This window comes from Clinocottus analis, unplaced genomic scaffold, assembly GCF_023055335.1.
Source record: "Clinocottus analis isolate CAN_PGR_092001 unplaced genomic scaffold, fCliAna1.0.p SCAF_4, whole genome shotgun sequence".
NCBI lineage: Eukaryota > Metazoa > Chordata > Actinopteri > Perciformes > Cottidae > Clinocottus > Clinocottus analis.
The window spans coordinates 16,640,408-16,661,731 of NW_027176153.1; the positions used below are offsets into that span (position 1 = coordinate 16,640,408).

The 21,324-nt window shown below is 42.4% G+C and overlaps 1 protein-coding gene and 1 long non-coding RNA gene across 3 annotated transcripts in view; one reads left to right on the plus strand and one right to left on the minus strand.

Annotated features, from left to right (window-relative positions):
* Positions 1-21,078, minus strand: part of arhgef25a (Rho guanine nucleotide exchange factor (GEF) 25a) — a 31,314-nt gene extending 10,236 nt beyond the window's left edge. For both annotated transcript variants that reach the window (XM_068598354.1, XM_068598353.1), the window contains exons 1-3: positions 20,624-21,078; positions 2,590-2,897; positions 1,918-2,028 (exon numbers count right to left, since the gene is read on the minus strand). In XM_068598354.1, coding sequence (XP_068454455.1) covers positions 1,918-2,028; positions 2,590-2,897; positions 20,624-20,726 — 522 coding nt within the window. In that variant the 5' untranslated portion in view covers positions 20,727-21,078. The remainder of the gene's footprint in view (positions 1-1,917; positions 2,029-2,589; positions 2,898-20,623) is intronic.
* Positions 9,891-12,781, plus strand: LOC137800660 (uncharacterized). The gene is made up of 3 exons (XR_011079642.1): positions 9,891-10,168; positions 11,035-11,129; positions 11,931-12,781. It is a non-coding gene; the product is annotated as an uncharacterized lncRNA (long non-coding RNA).
* Positions 21,079-21,324: the final 246 nt, after the last annotated feature.

Sequence of the window (21,324 nt, forward strand, 5' to 3'; positions counted from 1 at the left end):
TCCCCTCTGGCCTTGTTCAATTTGTTCACCTGCCATTCTCATGATATGCTGGTTGGCGTCTACAAGTTGTGAGCTTACTGTTCTGTCACAATGATGTGTGAGAGAGAGAAAAATAATGAAATTGACAAAGCGCAGCTAAGTAGCATGGGTGTAGGCAGAGCCAGAGAGGCTCCATAAAGACCCTTGCTGCCCGGCGCCGAGTGTTCCAGCCGGGCTGACAGGTCTCCCTGATCACCTCCAGATGTGTTGTGGCAAAGCCCAAAGGCCCAAAATCAACCCGTCTCCCTCTGTTAAAAGTTTTGTTTTTCTACTCAGAAGCTCATGAAAAAGACTGACAACAGTTTTAATAAAAGCTGAGGTCATGCTTTTGTGAAGGATATTCAAACTATTCCATAAATCAAGAACAGGGTTGCAACAAGTTATTTTTTTGTCTTAAGCTTCAAGTCTCAAGTAAGAAGAGAATCTGTTAAATGTCAAATATTTTATAGTGTTGGACAGTGGCAGGATGCTTTTGCTGTTTTCTTTGTTGTCCAAGCAAAAAATGTTCAGTCAAAAATATTTCTATTCATTATCTCTCTCTCTCTCTCTCTCTCTCTCTCTCTCTCTCTCTCTCTCTATATATATATATATATATATATATATATTAGAACAATGTATCAGGAATTTCTCTTTTTTGTGATGGAGTAGACAACGCAAAGGGCCCATCTATACTTAGACACGCAAGCACAAATCAAAGGTACTGAGCCAATGAGGAACACACTTACATAGTCTCAAGTGCTGAAAACTGCCATTTGTTTGCATTGTTGCTAATCGCAACGGATTAGATTTTAAAGTTGTCTTATTTATTATCGTATTTGTGTGTCGAGACGACAAACTGTACAAACTGCTCCTCGGGACAAGCTATTAAAATAAATATTTTGATCCGTGGTTCCGGGTTCCTCACCACATCTTGTAACTGCTGACAATCACAAGAACTTTCCATTGACCAACAAAACATATCAAAAACTATGCTCCGCTGTGGTTGTGAGATTAGAGACGTTCATGTGAAAAAAAAAGAGGATAAACGATAACCCAGATGAGGCCATTGAGTGTGAAATACAGAGGCAGAAAACACAGCTCAGAGATAACTGCTCTATATCATTTAATCTCTCCACCAAGCACTAACCTCATCCCCTTGATGTAATCGCATCAATGCACTTTGATGTGTTGCTCAGATTGAAATTAGGTTTTAAATGCTATCGAGTTGATTCACCAAAAAGAGCCATAATAGTTCTCATGTGTATCGATAGGGCTCAAGCTCTAGTGATTCCTGCAATATTACTGCTGCTGCAGCAACTCCCAGCTTCTGCCATGCCGCCAACTCAAAAGAGATCCTCTAAACACTTGACTTAAGACGCTGATATGCAATGAGCAACTGACTCCGACTGAGTGTTGATGGAGAAATGCAAGCGTATTTGTGTGCACACACAGCGCTCTTTGTCAGCTCATAGAAGCGGAGTCATCTTTCATTGCATCTGCCGTTTTGTGCTATATCCTATTTATCTCCCGGCATGTCCTTTTGTACATGTTGAATGTGAGTCATGCATCACACAGGTCCAGGTCAAGCGTTGCCCTCTGGGGCATCGATCTACTCTGAAAGGGCCTTGTATTCACTTGGACTCCCTTACACGTGGGGAGGAGGGAGGTGGGGTTTATGTCTATGTCCACATGCATTGGTCTACATATCTATATGTAAGCATCTTTGGTTGAAGTGAGTTTGTTTTGCCTGATAGTTTAACTCCGCCTGCAGCAGCAGAGTTAGTCATTTTCAGATCAGGCAGGAGGGCCATGTAAACAGTACTGATGTCACCTCCCTGCCATGTTTTGTGACAAAAATAATATGTGGTGACAGATACAACAGGTTAGACGGTGACAGACCTGGGTGTTGGGCAGCGACGTGCAGCCGATCAGCGAGTCAGTTATGTAGCTGGGGGACTGCAGTGTTGCTGGTGACAGGTCCTCAGGGCTTGCCAGGCCATCTTTCCACTCCTGGAAAACACACACACACACACACACACACACACACACACACACACACACACACACACATCCACAGTGTCAGAACAACACAATCTCAACATGATGCAAAATGTCTGGAGCATGCTCATGCATTCGGGCACACAGGCAGCAGCACAATGGCAAAAAAAGAGCACATGAATCACAGAACATGGCGCCATGAGTTCCTGAGGGATGAGCCAGCAGTCCTGCTGTTTATGTAACAGCATCGCCACCTGCCATGATACTTAGTCCTTCATGGATCAGCTCTGCATTAAACCTGTGTTGCCACTAATAGTCTTGAGCTACCCAGTGTAAACAAGACACTGTCAAGATGTTGGCTTTAGTTTGTGTTTATATAGGACTGAAGCTTTGCATGTTTAGTGATAAGACAGTGTGGGACTAATTCCATGAGTTTACTTATGAGGTGGTTCATCTCAAACATGGAAAAGGAAACTTAAAGCACAAAGCCGGCATGCAAGACATTGTTTGATTAATTCATGTGACCAAGAAAAAGAAGAAGATGCATCCTTGTTACAGCTTTTAATTTCTCACCAGTTCTCTATGGGTGACAGGCAGGATGATGAAAGTATCATCAGGCCTCGGGGGGCTGCCCAGATCCTGGCTGTGGCTGCGGGACGGAAGAGGTGGAGGCTTTCCCTCAAGTTTGCGGACCTGACGCTCCCCTTTGGTGGTGGCCCCGACGCTGAGTTTGCGGACAGGGTTCGTGAGCCACTTCTTCAGCGTGCTCACCGAGCGTCTGGAGCCCGGGGAGCTCGGGGCCGAGCTGCCTGATGCCTGTGGGGGTAGTGACGCCACAGAGGTGGAGATGCTGCCTTCACTGCCTGCTGCTGAGTAGGAGTCTGGAGACAAGAGACGGGGAGAGACATTTTAAGAGTTTAATGGGTCAGAGGGCAAAGTACACTCTGACTCTCTCTATAGACCACATTCAATTAATCAGTTAATATATGTGCAAAAACAGCATTTAGATAAAGGCAATGTAACTCTCGACTGACTAATAAATGAAAGCAGTTGCGCTGCTCAGTGAGAGGTGACAACACAGCAGAGAAGGGAGACATAAAACAAAGGGTGGATGTATAAATAGACTTCCTATTCAAACACAGCTGTGCAGCTGTAAGCTGCAACATAAAAGATGCACTATTATGTTTATGTCACGCAAACCATGTTCTGCATGTTTGAGCTGTGCATCCAATCACATGAGCAGCACACACTCTGAGGCGAGGCAGACAGATGAGGTCAGAATGGTGGATGTGAAAAATACTCCAGACCGGCTGCTGCACTGGGATGTCAGAAGGACATGGGAAGTGAGCTGGGGGCCGAGCTGGGACCGGACATCCACTTTAATCCTTTGTAGAAAGGAAGATCTTTGCTAGGGACAGTTTGTTTTTTTTTCCCATCCTGCCTCATCCACCAGACGCTAGCGCCCTTCTTCAGTCCTGAGGTAGCTCTCCCTTCAAGCTGTGTGTCTTGAGTGTTTTATCTGTTCTGTGCAAATGCAGTTCAGTCATGCCTCCCCATTCATCTTCTTGCCCTCGACTTGACCTCTGACTCTCAATCACCACTCTTCTACAGTTGGAGAAACACTCTCGTGCCCAGGCGTAATATTGTTTGAATACAGGGTCTATTCCACGCCAATTGTCAGCTTAATGTGACAAAGCTGAAAGCCAAATTACTTTTAGTTTTTACGAAACTTCACTTTTCCAAAAGCTTGTAATGACTTTGCGAATTTGTCTTGCATTTGTTCATAAAAAGACAACACTGACCTCATTTTAGTGTGTGCGTTACGTGAGCCACAGAGGAAGATCTTATCGCACAACTCAGCGGTAAGACTAAGACCCAAACTGCAGCAGCAACGTTGACACAGCATGGCCCATTTTGTGAGTATGTGTATCATCTTCAAAGGCAAAACCAAAATGAATTCACAATGGCCCTCAGTTTTCTAACTTAAAGAGATTGAGCTTTTCCGCGCTGTATTAATTATTTCTTTCCCTCGAAATGCGATAGCAGCCACTGTACTGATCAATAAAAATGAGCCGTGGAAAAATTGTCCCCATTTCTCCAGTGCACAAACCTCGTTCAAAATGTTTGCGCAAAACAACTCACTTTATGGATCCAGCAATAAAAATTTTGTAATTTGTCTGTATGTGTATTTTCACCACACAGACAGCATTTCCTCTGTAATATTCCTTTTCGCTTCATTTTACCGGCGTCATGCGTGTGTGTGTGTGTGTGTGTGTGTGTGTGTGTGTGTGTGTGTGTGTGTGTGTGTGTGTGTGTGTGTGTGTGTGTGTGTGTAAGTGAACCCAGGGTGGCTAATTTCCCCATCCTTCCCCACCCCCATCCACATGAAAGACTGGAGAGAGTAAAAGGGGATCTGAGCCAGGCAGAATGGAGGATTGTACAGAGGGAGGAGACAAGGGAGAAAAGAGGGGTACAAAGAAAGGAGACGACTGAACCCTGCGGGTAATAGACATAAACTGTAAGACAACATAATAAAGATCAGCAGTCTGGGTTCAAGCCTCAGCCTGTTGTGAAGTGTCTTAGCTGTAGTAGACAATAGGATATCAATAAAACATCAGAAAGCTATTTTATTTGTGTGTAAAGACAAGATGTAAAGCATACTGCATCTCTGAAGGTCACCAGTTTGAGGGAACAGAGAGGAAAATTACACTGATACATGTGATAACCCCGCCCCCAGCTGCTCTGACCTCTAACAAAGACCAGGCCTAGAGGTTTGTGTTTTCCTGTGTTGTTCCCTGCTCAGGTTCAGCCGGGCAGGGTTTAGAGGTCACAGTGCGGAGGCGCAGCCGCAGTAACACCGATTCTAACCAACTCCAGACATCTGCTGAGATAGCTTCACAACAAGAGAAAAAATGGGAGAAGCGAGACTGAGACTCTCTCTGTGCCTGGAAGTAATTCAAAGTGAGTGGAGACGGCAGGACAGCGCCACGATTTGCGACTTGACGCCAGAATGACACAGTGGTTCTGTCAAATGTACGGATTTACAACATGCAGAGTGTACATAATTTATTGTTTTTTTAATGAAGATTATTTCATCTGCATTCGTCACCATGGAAACCCTGCAGTTCCTCAACTGATGGTGCATATGGGTCGGCTTCCCTGTTAATGTCTGTATTGTTACGAAACAGTCGGCCACTACAGGGACATCATTAACAGCTTTTCATTTTCACAGTAACAGCAAGGAAACTGTAAAACGCAAAGGGAGATGATGAGCTTCCCCACAGAGCAACATGCCTCCACTCTCCCTGCACATTGCAAGATGAGAGGTGTTGATGCCATTGTACACCTACGTCGAGAACATTGCGAGAGAAAAAGAGATTGAAAAGAAGTCCTTCCCATTCTCCCTCTCGCTCGCTGGATGCTAATAGTGCCCATGCAGTGACATTGGTCTCCATGGCACTGCTAAGAAAAGATTACCCACGCTGAGGCTGTTAATGCAAGCGGACTATTGTTTATGTGCTCGTGATAATTGACAGTTGAAGGCACAGGCTGATCTGTGGTGAACAGGTAATGCTCGCTTTCACCAGCCGCCCACTCACTGTCTGAAAGGCTGAGCGGAGCCCGGGTGGGAGGCTCGCCCAAAAAGTTGCTATAGCATGTAACGTTAGAGCCGAGTGGGGTTTCTGCTGCAAAGTATCTCCAGACTGTCTCTCGCTGCTGACCACTCATAACAGTGAAGTTTGACAGAAATCATCGTCTGAGAGGACGACTTTAAAGAATCTAGTTTAGGCAGTCTATGCTTCATTTATCCATTCTTGCACTAAATCAAACTTTTGTCATCATGTCTGGTTGAATAAATTTGGGGCTTTCACAAAAACAACTATTTCCATAGTCAAATATTTCACTTACTGACATGGGAAAGCTTAAATGGTCACATTTGAGGAGCGGGAACCATCAAATATTTTGCATACTTTCAGACTGTGAGTGGGCGTCTGGTGAAAGCCCAGCATTGAATAAAAGAAGTAATTGATTATCTTGAGATGTGTATCTGTCTTTTTCTTGTGGTTTACAGAGAACCATGGCTGCTCAGCAAAGTTTTGAATATAATTGTATCTGAATTGAATTATCCAGTGATTTTCTGGTTTGTCGGTAAATTATTTGGATGGATGTGCTTTTAGTGTTGGCCCCCCTGAAAGAAGTTTGGTCCAACTTCCCATTATTGATCCGTTGATAAGTGAGTGCTGCTGAGCCAACAAATCAGGCTAAAAGCGTTGGCTGTAATGGAGCAAACTTGTTCACAGCTGCTCCACTCTGGAGCTCTCTGTCAATCCGACAGCCTCTTGGGACTGTATGGGCAATTTAGGCATCACTGGACTCCACCAATACAGACAGACATGCAGGTGCCCACGCACTTTCATTTGCACAAAAATGGCACATGCACACGTCCTCCAGGGTAGCTGTTCAGACGTGTGGCTGGAGTCACTTGTGATGTGAGCTTCCAGTGGCATCTGTCTGTCACAGTAAACAAAGCAACTTAGAGGCATTGCAGGTCACCACTGTCAAACATGTTAAATGTCCAGCTCTGCTGTCAATCAGTGCCATCACCTCAAAGATCACACGGGTGATGAGAGTGCAGAGTGCTGCGGTCAACACGCAGGCACCAGACACACGCCTGAGTCATCAACAACTCAACAGTACCCCATGCTTATCTTCTTTATTGTCCTTCACTCGTTCATTGCCTTCCCCACCTTATGCATTTCGGGCCACGCTCTGCTTGTATATTACATTTCACCTACTCAGAGGAAATGGACACTCTTCCCATCAACTAGCAAGACCTGGGCTGCACCCAGGCACTCAGATGTGCAGACTGATAGACCTGTGAGACAATGAAGCACTTAGTGCCAGAGGCATGACAGGAAACCCCTTAACTGCCCTCTGATGAACTTTTGCATAAACAACAAGGCAACGTTTAAGCTCTCTTTTTACACCTGTCAGCAAGATCATTTTTGGACCTTTTTGAAACTCCTGACGTCTTGCCTCCTATCCTTGTCCCTATCATTTTTTTGTTCTCATGATACTTCTTCCTGTTGGCTACAGGTTGTTTTGTGTGTATTTTGTGTGTACTGTTTCTGTACTGTTTTCCTCCCTCTCCCCTTCTTTATATTGACTCCTTCCTCTTTTCCTTCCTTCCCCACCACCTCTTCTGCACTCTAACCCACTCTTCCCCTCTCGGCACTGCAGGGTTTTTTTAGCTGTGTGTCCTGATCCCAGGATACACGATTCCCTCCTCTGATGCAAGGCCCTGCTCTGCCCCAAAGCTGCTGAGACCAGCACAAGCTTGACATTCAAAACCACCTGGCAGAGAGGCGGTACTTAGAAAAATCGCTCTTCTCTTTTCCAGTGGTGATTACGTGCGATGCACGACTTAATCTACTAAACCTTCAACATTAGAAATCCTCGGAAATTAACAGGATGATATCTTTCCAGTGAATAGTAATGTGTGTGTATGTAAATGAGCGGCAGAAAGAGGGAGAGGCTGAGATGGGCGCATGGGGAGAGCAGGGATTATTCATGATTTAGGCAAGCAGCGAATGAAGCTTAAGCACATATGCCAGATATAAACTAAAACCTTGAGTGAGACACCGAAGAGAGCTATTAGGGCACATGTCGCCAATACTTCTAGAGCAATGTAGGAACATGGACATGCAGGAGTGCAACCATTGTCATTATTTTGTGTGTGCATGTGTGTGTGTGTGTGTGTTTGTGTGTATTTGTGTGCATGGAGAGACACATTGCAGTCAGACAGACAAGTGAACAGAGATTTCCTGTCCTCCTACTGACCTAGTTTATGCAGACACACACACACTGCTGTGATTCCAGTATAGCTGAAGAATATGCGCAGAAGACACACAAACAAGCCACCGGGGTCGATCTTCTGTGGCGTGTTTCTCTTCAGCGTAAACCATCGCAGCCAAAGAGTGGATAGATGATGCTGGCATTAATCTTATTGTCTGTGGAACATTGTATGGAACAAGAGTGATTGAGAAACTTCTGAACACATCTGCTGCTTCCATCTCAACCAAGGTTTCAGTCAATCCCCCAGCACCACCATGCATCTGAATGTTACGCTTTTTTACAAAAAAAAAGGGTGCATCAGCAGTGGCAGTCGCACCGCAGACCCTTGTTTTTCCTGTGCTGCTGCTGCTGCAGCTGTGTGGCAGTCTGAAACCATGTTTGTGGTTGTTTGGCTTGAAAGCTCCAGACATTCCTCCAGAACCATTCAGAGAGAGGCTTGCCAAGTTCCTTGCACCGTCTGCCTTTATTTCTCTTAATGTAAAGTCTAGGAAAGGTTCCAGTGTGGTCCATTTCCCTCTCAGAACTATGAAGAATTGTCCAAATCAAAGCAGCAAGACTTTCATTCTCTTGTATGGATCAAGCACTGAGAACACCTGATTCTATTTTCCCAGAATGCAGTGTGCAATGATATCGCAATGATATAAGGAGGTTGACGTCTGCAGATCTGAGGTTGCAGGAGGTCAGAAAGGTATGAAGGGGCTGAGGGTTGTAAAGGGCTTTGTATAATGAGTAGATTGTTGAACTCTTTTCTTTGTGTTATTATTTGAATCAATCTGCTCACCTCTAGTGGACCCACAAAGACATTATGAGAGCAACTAGTGGGGCACGCTCACATGCACTAAAGTATACGCTCTGATTATAACACAGAAGATGAGCACCTTCATTCTGTGCTCAGATGTTTTCCACTGTCTTTTTACTCAACACATAGTTGTTGATGCTATATATTAATGCCCTGATTGTCGTATAAAGCATTGGGTGAAGACCGACGGGGGAGTTTCATAGATTATTGTTTTATTTTAAGGGGGGAATACGTTTCTTCTTATAGCTACTGTATCTGCAACACACCTTCGAGGTACACAAAGGAGCCTGAATGTTCATATTGTTCAGAAATGGCTGTAAAATGATCAGGAATGTTCATTGATGCACAAATTCTGCTCTTCACATGATTCATAGATAAGGTTTATTGTGGATTGGGTCGCAACTGTTTATTTTTTTTTTTTAAAAAGTGGCAAACACTAGTTTAGATAACTTCTTAAAGTACCAAAAGTAAAAGTACTCATTGTGCAGAAGGACTTATTCTAATCATGGATGCATGAAACCGAAAGTGTAGCTCTAATGCTGATTTGGCACACCGTGGCCGTAGATGTGTGCGGGTAGTTATTCTCAGTCAGACTTGATGGGCTTTCCAGACGCACACTCTCCTTCCTTTCCATGGCACTAGACCTCTCCCCACTCTAATCACCATAGCAACAAAACCCAGAAGGGAGACAGCCGCACAAAAGATCGGCCGTCATGAACTCAACCTACATATTTAAACACACACATGTGCACATGCCTGTCGGCGGCAAACACATACACTCTAAAAAGCCCAACTTCAAATTTGTTGTCCTAACACATTTTTTTAAGTTGAGTCAACAAATATCGTTGAAAAAAGTTGAACTAACTCAAAATCTCAATTTTATTAATGAGGAGTGGAATCCACTGAAAATGTTAAGTTGAGAAAACTTAGTATAGTGAGTTGGGCATCTACTGAGGTAACTAAGACCACTGTGCATGTGTCAGTAAACACACAAACACACAAAAATAAAACATATATATATATATATATATATATATATATATATATATATATATATATATATATATATATATATATATATATATATATATATATACTACTTTAATATTATATTTTAAATAATGAAATAAATATTAAAATATTTTCTTTAGCCCCTGTTTAAGATACATTGATTTGATAATACCATTGTTTCTTTATTATATTTTGATAGTTTTTCAGATCTCATTTGATTGACATGTACTTTTTACATCTTAATCTTAAACTGCTGAATGTCTGTTGACAATATATGTTCAATAAAGCGAGAGAGAAGAAAAAACCGCCAACTGCCATAAAAGAAGCAGAAGAAGAAGATAAAGAAGAAGAAGAAGAAGAAGAGATTCAAATATCCGTCTACCACTGCGCATGCGCACTTCCGCATGAGAGAGCAATTTCGCGCCGGTCAACGCCAGCTCAAGTGTTTCTGCAGAATGCCGTTTACGTCCCGCACCACTTAACCAGGTAAGACTGTGTATGTTCAGTGCGTTAGCTAACGAGCTAGTCAGATAACCTGTTGATTTTTAATGCCAAAGTTAACATTACGAAGTTTATAACGTGACAGACACCAGCCTACTTTTCACGTGTTCATAACGTCATGTGTAATTTTACGATAACGACCCGCTCGTGTTAGCTAGGTTAGCTAACATGTTGCTGCAGTGCTTCGCAGTACTTTAGCGTTGGTGGCGTCGGGACTGCCTCCAGACTAGAGGCTCTAGTTCACTCTTTAGTTACCCGCGCGTAGCATTCAGGGGCACTAGATAGCGCCCAGGACCTGGACGGTAGTGCCGTTGGCACCTGTTCGCCCGCAGGGACCACGCGAGTCGCCCGCGAGGCATGTTGTAAGAATAGAACACATTTTGAGCTTCGTCAAAAATATATTTGTTTTTATCAACCGACCTGTCTACATGGTCGCGTTACAACTCTTCTCTGTAACGCCATGCACACAGACACGGCGGGCACACAGGTGAACACCCAGTGGACAGAGCAGCGAAAAATACGTTGCGTGCTTTTTACAATGAGATTTGCAGCTATCACTTTTAAAGCAGTAAATGTATTGCTGCAGCGTGGAGCTCCATGAATGGACGTTTCTCTCTTGAGACACTGCATTGACAAAGCCTGCGCACTTTGTGGTTGACATTAAATTGAAGTTAAAGTTGCATCATTGTTTCTTTTATATGCAAACTGTTTTGTATGTTTCTAAAAGTGCAACTCTGCAAATAATAAGTGGATTTAGTGATATTGTGTTGTCCAAGTTTAATTTTTTGTGTCATTCTCCAAATTTATTTTGTATTATGTCAAATTTTTAATCTTCAATTTGTATTTTTCAGATGACAGATGTCCTTGCCCACAAAGTGTACAGCTCTGCGAGGTCTACCTTTTTATTGTGAAGGAGAAGCCGGACGGCTTGCTAAAGACATGTCTGGTAAGACCAATTTGTCATTAAGGTTGCACATTGAGCAAGAACACACTAATGCAAACTTTCATCAAACCCTCATTTCTACTTCACTGTTACTTTGTTAATCCATCTAAATTTTTAATAAGTGTAACTTTTATAGTTTTTAATTTTATGTAATATCGCCAATACTGGCAATGTTACTGTAGCATCAAGGTTACAAGTGAGTGTAATGCCTGCATCACATGCATTTTGTAACAGCAATTCTCCTTCAAATTTACATTTATAATTCCAAGCCCAAATTGGTCATGGGTTTTGAGAATGATGCATATACACATTTTGTCAGTATTTAAATTACAAAGTTATTCTGTCAGTACATTTTCAAAGTTGAAGTACACTTTTGTTGAGCTAATCTTTTTGAGAAAATAAAACAAAAACCTTTACATCAGCACCCTTTGCCGCTAATACTCTTTAGGGTGAGAATCTGGCAGATTTGGAATAGTAATGTCCATTGTTTTATAGCAGATTTGTTCCAGTTTAGGTTTTTGTCACTTATTAAATTAAAGGGAGCCTGTACCATGAGAGCAAATGTTTCCCTGTCTTTTGCTCAATTTATTTAATTTAACAGACTATGACGATTTAAATACTATAATACTAATGTGTAGGAGGTGACTCTTGTATGAAAGTTTTATATTTTAGTTTTCAAAATCTGCATGAAAATGTATTTTGGCTTTTAAATTGTATTGTTACAGAGTGATGAAGGAAAAAAAGATGAACACTTAAGAGGCGGTGAATATTTATTATTGTCTCTGGATTCTTGTTTTTGTGTAGAATACAGACCCGAAGGAATCTTATGTGAAAGAAGTTGAACTGGGACTACTTGCTGAAGATGACGTTGGGACGGTCCGCTCAAGTCTAACAACACTAAGCATCGCCCTGATTATTGAGAAACGGATTGTCATGGATGATATATGCGACATCCCAACTGCATTTGCCCTTTTGTTTGGACTCATCTATGCTCTCAACCTGGAGTATCCGAAAGACATGAGGTACACCTTCGAAGTAATTCAAAGTTGTTCATGAACCTTGGTACCCAGTGCTCTGCCCGGGTTCGGTCCTTAAAAAGCAGTTTGCTCAAGTAGCCTGCCATATGTAAACCCCGCCTATGGTCTTGGCTGGATTTTGAGGGGGGTAAGAGTTCAGGTTGCAGTTGTCTTGTTACAGACAATACATTTTTTTATGTCCATTCATTGTAAAAACAATATAACTATGTCCCACTGCTGATAGTGTACAGTGCCCATAATGATAAACTGATATTGGAATCAGCATTGGTACTGTGTATGTTAAGAAAGCATAACTTGTACTAAATTGTTTTTTGCATCTTAACAGTATTTAAGATATTGCAGTTTTAAACAGTAACTGGATGGATAGATGCATGGATAGGATAGGTTTTTAAGCCATTGTATACCTCCCACCAATGCCATTGTCCTTCTGTGTTTTATATATGTTCCATCATATACAATGTCCCAAAGCTTGTATCAAGGCCTTGCTTTTGGATTTCATTTTTTATTTTTTTTGCAGCCATTTGGATTTTATGTCGATGTTTAAGTGTTGACACCTGGAATTTGTATAGTTATGCAAACAAATGTTTACTTGTTAATAAACATTTTGTGTTTGAAGAAGTTTGTTTTGTTTAACTGTTGACTTTTCCAAAGAAAATGGTGTACATTTTTAATTTATTTAAATAAAGGCAACGTTGCAAAGAATTGAGTGTACTCAACTAATGGGCAGTGAAATTTAGTAACGACACTTTAAGTTTGAAGTAAGTTTTCTCAACAATAAATTTAAAGTTATGTTGATTTATGTTTTCAATTTACAAGAACACACAATTTCAAGTTTCTCCAACTTAATATTTTAAGTGTTCTGAACTTAAGTACATGAGTAGATGTGACTATCAAATTAAGTAGTGGTAACTTAAATACATAAGTAGGTCTGACTAGTAATGTTACGTTTGACAAACTTAAGATAGCACTTTGAGTGAACTTCTTATTATAAGTTGACACAACTTAGTTGAGTGAACTCAAAAAGGCTTTGCAGCTGGTTGCCTCACTTTTTTAAGTTGACTCAACTTTTTTTTTTTTAGAGTGTACACAACATAATTAGCAATAGAGTTGCATCAATATTTATACAGTAACACACCGTTAAATGTTGCTGTGCCTTATTTGTAAAACAATGCTGTGCACACAAAGGATGCTTTTGAAAAGCTCATTCCAGATTGAAGACAACCATTTGCACCAGTTGTCAGTTTTTGTCTATTTCAGATCAAATCCTGCATTTGGATAAAGAGCTTTTCATATGGCCACGAAGAGAGTTACTTATGAATACACAAAAATCCATTCAGGAAGAAGTTGCAGGACGGGCGGTTTGCCTTCGTGAGATGAAGATGCTGACAGGACGCATAGGGAGAGCGAGGGGTTCGACATGCAACACTTTCTGTCACTGGCTTTGTCTTAACCGCGAGGCCACCCAGACCAAAACCTCAGCATGAGAAGCAGTCGACTCACTGCTGGCTATCTCTGAACTAGAGCTGAAGTGTCTGTGGTAACAATCAATGCTTCCTGCTGACAACTGACAATCAGTGTCGTGTGCTGACAACAGATTGGCAAACCTCTCCTCTTGTTTCTGCCTGCTGCACTACATCGTCAGCAAACAACAACTCATCTGACTTCCTATGACTGCCGGGAAATGTTTTCTTTCATCCTTCGCTTTCTTTGATCACTAATTCCCCTTTTAAAAACGTCTTGTCGTTCTGATATTCTTCCACGAGACACAGAGTGCCTGCTCGAGGGAACCGAGCGAAGAAGTTATGCGCTTCATTTTTGTCTCGATTTACCAGGAATTCATTTTGCGACTGAGTAATATTTAAGATTCTATTGAGATATTTAACTTACTTAACACTAACGTTACAAATAGTAACACCATGTAATGGACCTAATTAAATAGAAGGAATCGTCAATAAAACATGATACAAACTAAAAATAATGGAACTATGAACTTGTTTTTTAGGTAGTTCTTGGGACATGTGAGCCTTGTCCGGTCAATGAAAAGTGTTCCTGCAATGGTAATGTCCACCCACAATGTTTTCACCCTCTATCCCTAAAATTGGATGAAAATCACCCGAACCTGTTAAAAAAACAGGGGTTGGAGCAGAGAGACACGCCCACCTTCAATAATGTCTGTGAGCAGTCCGAAGCTACACAAGGACCCACGCAACTAACATAACCACAATCTCGCGGATAAAAATCACTCGACGTTAGTGTCCCGGGGTTAAGTCCACTTAAGATACTCGATAATTAGACCCCTTTTGAGCAACTGATGAACTTGTACAACGAGCCTCTGGTCACAGAGAAACCCACGGGAGAATTCAGGTCAGGACACGACTAATTCTCTTGAACATAACGTCAATTTGATTAAGAACCAGGGAGCCAATAAGACACAACCAGCCGTTGTTCTCAGGATCAGTACATCACCAATCAGCATCAGCTCCTCTTAATTGTAGTCAAACCTCAAGTCCTCTTATTCAATACAACTCCACGTCGCTTTCAACATTGTCACCACTATTCCACTGTTTGTCTTGTGCTCTGTTTAGGAAGGTTTTCTCAGCGAGGCCTCCATCAAATATTCTCGAGGGAGGACGGCAGAGGAGCGCAGCCAGAGTGCTTCTCTACTCTGCAGCCTGGGGGTCACTGAGGCAATCGTTGTAGTAAACCAGCCGCTAAGACTCACAGTGAGCATGCTGGATGAAGAGATGCTCAGAGCAGAAAGTGGACTCGTATGTTCCCCAATGTACTCAGTGTCACTTCATAAAAGCACAGTTAACTTTGAGCGAACATAAGAGGAAGTGAGGAAAGCAATAAGAGTGTTAATAGTGTACGAACAAAAGTCTCGACACCCCTGAGGACTGCAGACACATAAAGAGCCATATGGCCTGTAAGTGGGGGGAAGCGACTCGTCTCCCTCTCTGCGCTGTAGGAGAATTCTTTCTAAACAAGGTATGGAATGCACTCCTGTGTTTCATAATTTGTTCCCTCATTCTCCTCCTCTGCACGTTTACAAACAGAGCCCAGAGGAAGAGGGGGGAAAAATAGAGCGATAGAAAGTGGGAGAAAGAGGAGAAGGGCACGGGAGTCCAGGAAATATGCCAGGGCAAGGCCGTTTAGTCGAGCGCAAAGAGAAGGAGAATGAAACGTGACAAAAGGAGACGGCGAAATGAAAAGGGGAGAAGACACAATTAATAAGAGGCTGACTGGCGGCGCCGAGCAGTCAGAAAGAGGGAGACAGAGCTGGAGGACAGAGGGAAGGGAAGAGGAGGAGAATGAGAGAAATGAGAATGATCCTAATGCTTTACTTGGTGTTCACATTCCAAGCCAGCAAATCATGCAACATTCGGCCAAAAATTAAGACCATGTAATTTTTCATCAAGCTGGGGGACTGGGAGCATGGGTTTGCTACCCACGTCTTCTCATCTTTTCTCTTACTCCATTTATTTATTATTTCTTCTCTCTCTCTTTCTTTCTCCCTCTCTCTTGCATGTGTGAGAGAGAAACAATATGGAGGAGAGATGAGTTGCACAGCAGAGAGGAGACCGGGGGTTGGGTGGGAGGGCAAGAGGAGATGACGAGGACGAGGGTGGGCTGGAGGGCAAAGTTTAAAAATATCTCAGACGGCCGAACACAAGGCTGGACCACAGCAGGCCAGCAGCATACCTTCAATTTTAGCTATTTTTGTTGCTTTTTCCATAATGTCTGAAGTCTGCCTTATAAGCTGATGACAGAGACGGTTCTCCAGCTCAGACATAAAAAGACACGGCGGTTCTGTCACGGCAATTTTCCCTCGCGTTTGCCAACAGTGCTGCTTTCTGTCAAGAGCACACTCGACTTGTTATCAAAATTATCCATGGGTCTCAGGGGTCTCAGGGAAACCTGAGGATCAAATTTCGGCATCTGAGCAAGACATTGAGCCCTACCACGTCCGAGGGATGTAACACCATCACCCACTCAGGTATGTGAAGGAGCCGAGGGGACAACGCATATTCAGATTTTGTATTGCCTGGAAACTGCAGCAAATGAGCCGGTGTTGAAGCTGAAGATTATCAAGTGGCTGGAAAGTACAAGGGGTGTTTAAAACCAGGAACACTCCAAAAGTTATGCACTTTAACACAGGGAAAAGATTAGTTGATTTCATTGAAGAAACAAGCTTAAAATACTAGTTAGTTGTGGCCGTAATTTAAGACAGCGAATATGCAAATGTAATAATTATCACAGGTCTAAACGATCATGTTGTAGATTTTTTGTTACTTTGACTTATGACAATGACTATGCATGTGTTTCTGTCTGCATTTGTGTGTGTATGCAGTGGACGCACACATGCAGTGGGGAAAAACAGTTTCATTTAATGTCCAATTATTTATTTACACTTTTCCATGTATTCCACTGTTCTCTCTGTCTCTGCCATTAAACCAAGTAAATATACAGTACGTGTGTGTGTGTGTGTGTGTGTGTGTGTGTGTGTGTGTGTGTGTGCGTGTGCTGAAGGGGATCCTTGTCCTAACTCATTGCATGCATGAGTCAACACCAGCCCCAAACATTCACAAATAAACACAATCCCAGATGCAGAGGGAACACATATAGATGCACAATGCACATGCAATGCCGCACGTAGCCTTTTCCTTCTGAACAGGGACAGAAGAGAACAAATACATGAGCAAGGAGAAAAGAGATAGAGGTGGATATTGTAGGTCCATGAATAGAATCATTTCTTTAGTTGGTGTGCCACTGTTACAGCCGCGGCCTCGTCAAGTGTAACCTAAACTCCTGGACAGAGGTAAAGCTGCTTCTTGGGGAGGACACAGCAGGTCAGGTGTGTATGTGAAAGTAAGGAGTGAAAAAAGGCTCGGATAAGCCCGTTACTGTTGGTAACCAGCTGATTGGAGCTTTTTTGGAAAGCAAACACCCCACTAGCTGGAGTTTGTATTTCTCCCTGATTAATAAAGGAATTAATCCTAGGAAACCAGAAAATACTTAGCTTACGGTACATTTACAGTACACTTTGTGCAGAAAATTACATACAAAGTGTATCTTTGTGTTCTGTATTTTTGTCACTCATTTCCAATTTGTTCAGGTTTTTCTCATTCAAACTCCTTCATGTCTTTCAAATCCGTTTTAAACCTTTTGCAGATGTATGCCAAACCAATTAAAAATGCATTACAGAAATGTATTGTCTCATTTAGTTGTATTATAAGCTTAAGCTTAAAAAATAGATACAATATAAATATATTTCCCACGCTTCTGGAGAAATGTTGTGCTTATTTTAACATGTCCTAAAATATATTTCCAAATGTTTTCTGAAGAATCTGCCTTGTTCAAGCGTCATCTTGCCTACATTTGTTTCCTCTGTCGGTGTCAGATTTACCTCAGGGTGCATCCCGAATACCATTAGGTGTGTGAGAGGCTTTGCCGCAGTAAAGATGTGATGTAGAAACGACAGCGTTGGCTTATACATTACCATGTATGTAAAAGGAAATCATTGTCAGCATCACTGGGAGTTTGTGCATGCTTTTGAAACTCATTATTTGATCCTCAAAAACTACATGAAATGCCTTGATGTATTATCATATTCCAGATATTAGATATTACTTGCTTTATTCCACCTTTCCCTCACACATTACACACTTTTATTAAAGTACAACACAGATCTGACTCAACAGGTTGTGTTTCCTTACTCTGGCCAATGGATTGATTGAAGACACACCATCTATTTTTAACTGGTTTGTCAACAGTATTTGCTGGGAAGCAGGCATCACTAATGGCCCTCTAGCAGCCAATCACTAATGTGCCTTGCAGAACAGCGCTAACATCAGGGCTAATATGATACATGCTTTTCTCTTTCATTATACCCATCTCTCCACCTGTCCATCTTTCTGTGTTTTTCTTCAGATCAATAATCCCACCCCGTCCTTTCTCCCTGCACTCATCTGTATGTATTGTCATATTTCCTCTGACTATTTTGAATGCCTTCTGGCACTTGTTAGGACTGTAAAAAACCTGCAACACACACATATTCGACAACAAAGCCCTAGCTGAGGCGTCTATACTGTTCTTCCTGTTTCATTACACATTGATTGTGCAGAGAAAAAAAAGATGTTGGCAGGGTAGTCTTCATAAGGCCACAGAAAGCCATTGACTTGCCTGTTTTTCTGACGCACTGCAGTTCCTTTTCTGCATTCAAGTGAATTGGCAAGAAGCGATGGCCATTATGGGCAAGTTATTCAATCTGAGTGCCAGCAGCTAAAATCACTTCAAGTCATTCATTTGCTGATAGCTCCATGTGTGTCGATCCGAGTGTGCTTGTGAATGGAGGCACACGCCAGATGCACATACAGTGTGGCAAAAAGGCACACTGGACTGTGTCATCATGCAGCGAACAAGCAGGTGTTATTATGCCTAAGTAGGAATGAATCATGCTGTAAACTATCATTTCCTCTTGCGTCAGCGGAGTGGCTTTTTTAGAATCAATGAATGGTGTGTAGCTGCATCGTAAACAGTTTTGTCTGATACAATAGTCTAAGACAGTTCGTCACTGAGATGCAAACGACTATAGAGGAGAAAGTCTTTGTTGTTGTCACAATAGAAATCTGGCAGCCCCTCACTAAGCAGAGTACCTCAGTGTATTTTGACACTGATTATCTGAGCTGAAAAAGCAGTCAGCTAGTGTGTTATTTAAAAGAAATAACTGCCCTACTGCCAAACATAGACTTTATTTAATACTCTGACATTGTCAGAACATTGTCTTAGGACTGCCAGTGCCGAGGACCTTGGCTAGTGGGGTCAAACCTGCATTGTTCAGTGTTTTTCCTGGAAACACCACAACAGAAAATGCAGGGTCCAAGATGTCAGTTATGTTTTACACAGTAAATGAGTTTGAAAAGTTAAATGAAAAGTCAGAGAAGAGATCAGATCACAAAGAAGAAAGTATTATAAAACGTACCCCTCCCCCCTGTGTTTAATTATAGAAACAGCTTTCCAGTATTGGAGAGGACTGTATGTGAGCTCCGAGTGGAACCAAACCAGTGGTCGCAACATAGAAATGTACTTTACATGCTCTATGAGGAGATTTTATAGAGCACCCAGCTTCACATAAATAGTTAAGGTTAGTCTGAGAGACTACTGTAGTTTTAAAATGTGGTCTCTTCAGAGAGGGCAGAGCTCTCATATTTCTCCTGCTCAGATTGTAAAACTAACTGTAAAATTTCTCATCTTGACACATTAAAACGAAAGACTACTGGATTGTTTGAATTATGCTCTTACTGTCCTTTAATAGCCTGAAATGTTTCATTTTGTCCAAACCCCGACATGTTTAGACATCATGATCTAAGCGTGCATATTTACTATGAGAACAAGGTAGCGGTGCAGTGGGGAGCTACAGGCTATGGAAAGGGAGAAGAATATCCATTACATAAGAGATTAAAATGAAGGAATCTGAGGTATGTATCCACCAACGCTGGCCAATAATATCAAAAGACCACCACCCCATGTGCAGGGCCTCAGCGGGTACGTCTACTGTTTATCCCTTTGATGTCGGCTTGTAAAATGGTAACAAACACACAGCATGGTACTGCAGAATAAACTCATATTGTGCTATTGGCCATTGTTGTTGTTTTAACTTTGCGTCCAAGCCACTGTGACAAGAGGTCGTGTGTGTTTGTGTGTGCAAGACAGCAACAAAAGACTTGATTAAAATGTTTTCCCCGCTCTCAGAACAATGGGTCTTGAGTTTTGTATGAACTCCAGCCATGTTGGAAGAACATATAATGCCACCTGCTGCTGATAGATAAGACAGATGAGATAGAGATAGAGAGGAGAGATCACTGCTGTTCTGTTCTGCTCTCACTGTTTGGGGTAGAGTTCAGCCCCCCTGTGGGTTTCATGCACCCATGTGCTGCACATACCTGACTGACACATCATAATGAGCACGGTCACTTTCCAAATCACACGCACACTTCCTCTCTTGCTCTCTATTTTTAATGGAATAATGTATGATGCATGTCCTCTTTCGTTATCCTCATTGTAGTCATCTGCAGGATGAACTGTATTTTTCCACCTACTCTGATGTGTGTATGTGACCCACATCTGTTGCTTTAGCTGGAGGCGGAGAGAGCAGGCGAGAGGATTGAAGCTTACACTTAAACCATTAGCATACGCTCACAGGAATGGAAGGAGCGATAAGGGAGAAGTGGGGGGACATGTAAGAAAATGTGGAGGAAAAGAACAGCGAGTGAATGTATTAAGTGCCGGAGACACTACAGTTCAGTATGATCAACAAAAACACATACAAACTCACAGAAACAGACTCATGAAGACATTCTTAAAGTACAGCATCAATGCAAAAGGGCAAATAAACTTAGACCGATATTAAAGAACAACACTGTTTATGAGTCGGTGTGTTTGTAAGCGTGTGACACTCACCTCTGACTCTGGCATAACAGCAGCCACACTTAACCAGGACTTTACGGAACAAGTGTTGGCAGCCACAGCCTCGGTGGTGGCGATGGTGATGGCCCCCTTTCATGCTGTTGAACCATGAGCAGAGGTGGGCATGGCCCGACACTCTTTCTTTCCCCCCTCTCTCCCTCACGAGTAGAGGTTTACTCCTCAGAGCGTAAATCCCCAAAGTTGTCAGTCGATCGCCCTCCTCAGTTGACCGCAGACAGACTTAAAGTCCACATCCAGACCAAGGAGAAGAGAAAGAGTCCACAAAAGCAGCGGCCAAAGAGAAATCCACACTCACAGGGTTTTTCAGATAGTGATAGAAAGCCGAGGAAACGTTGCAGCAAGCTTATCGTTATATTGGATGTGCTTCCCTTCCCTCGGTCTCTCTTTTTCCCTATTTTCTTTTTGGAGCTGAGCTCTCGCCTCTATGAACTGCCTGGTCAAATGACAGACTGGGAGACTGCTTCAGAGAGGGAGAGAGATAGTGAGGGAGAGAGGGAGAGAGTGTAAGGGGAGGGGTGAGAAGGGTGGAGTCTGCAGCTCTAGTTGCTGCTATTCCAGGATAAGGTTCCCACTCCCCTTATTTTCTCTCTTACTGTCTGCTGTTTCTCCTTCTCAGCTGTTTTTTCTTGTTTCCCTGCGTATCTGCTGTCCTAAACTATCCAAATCCAAGACCA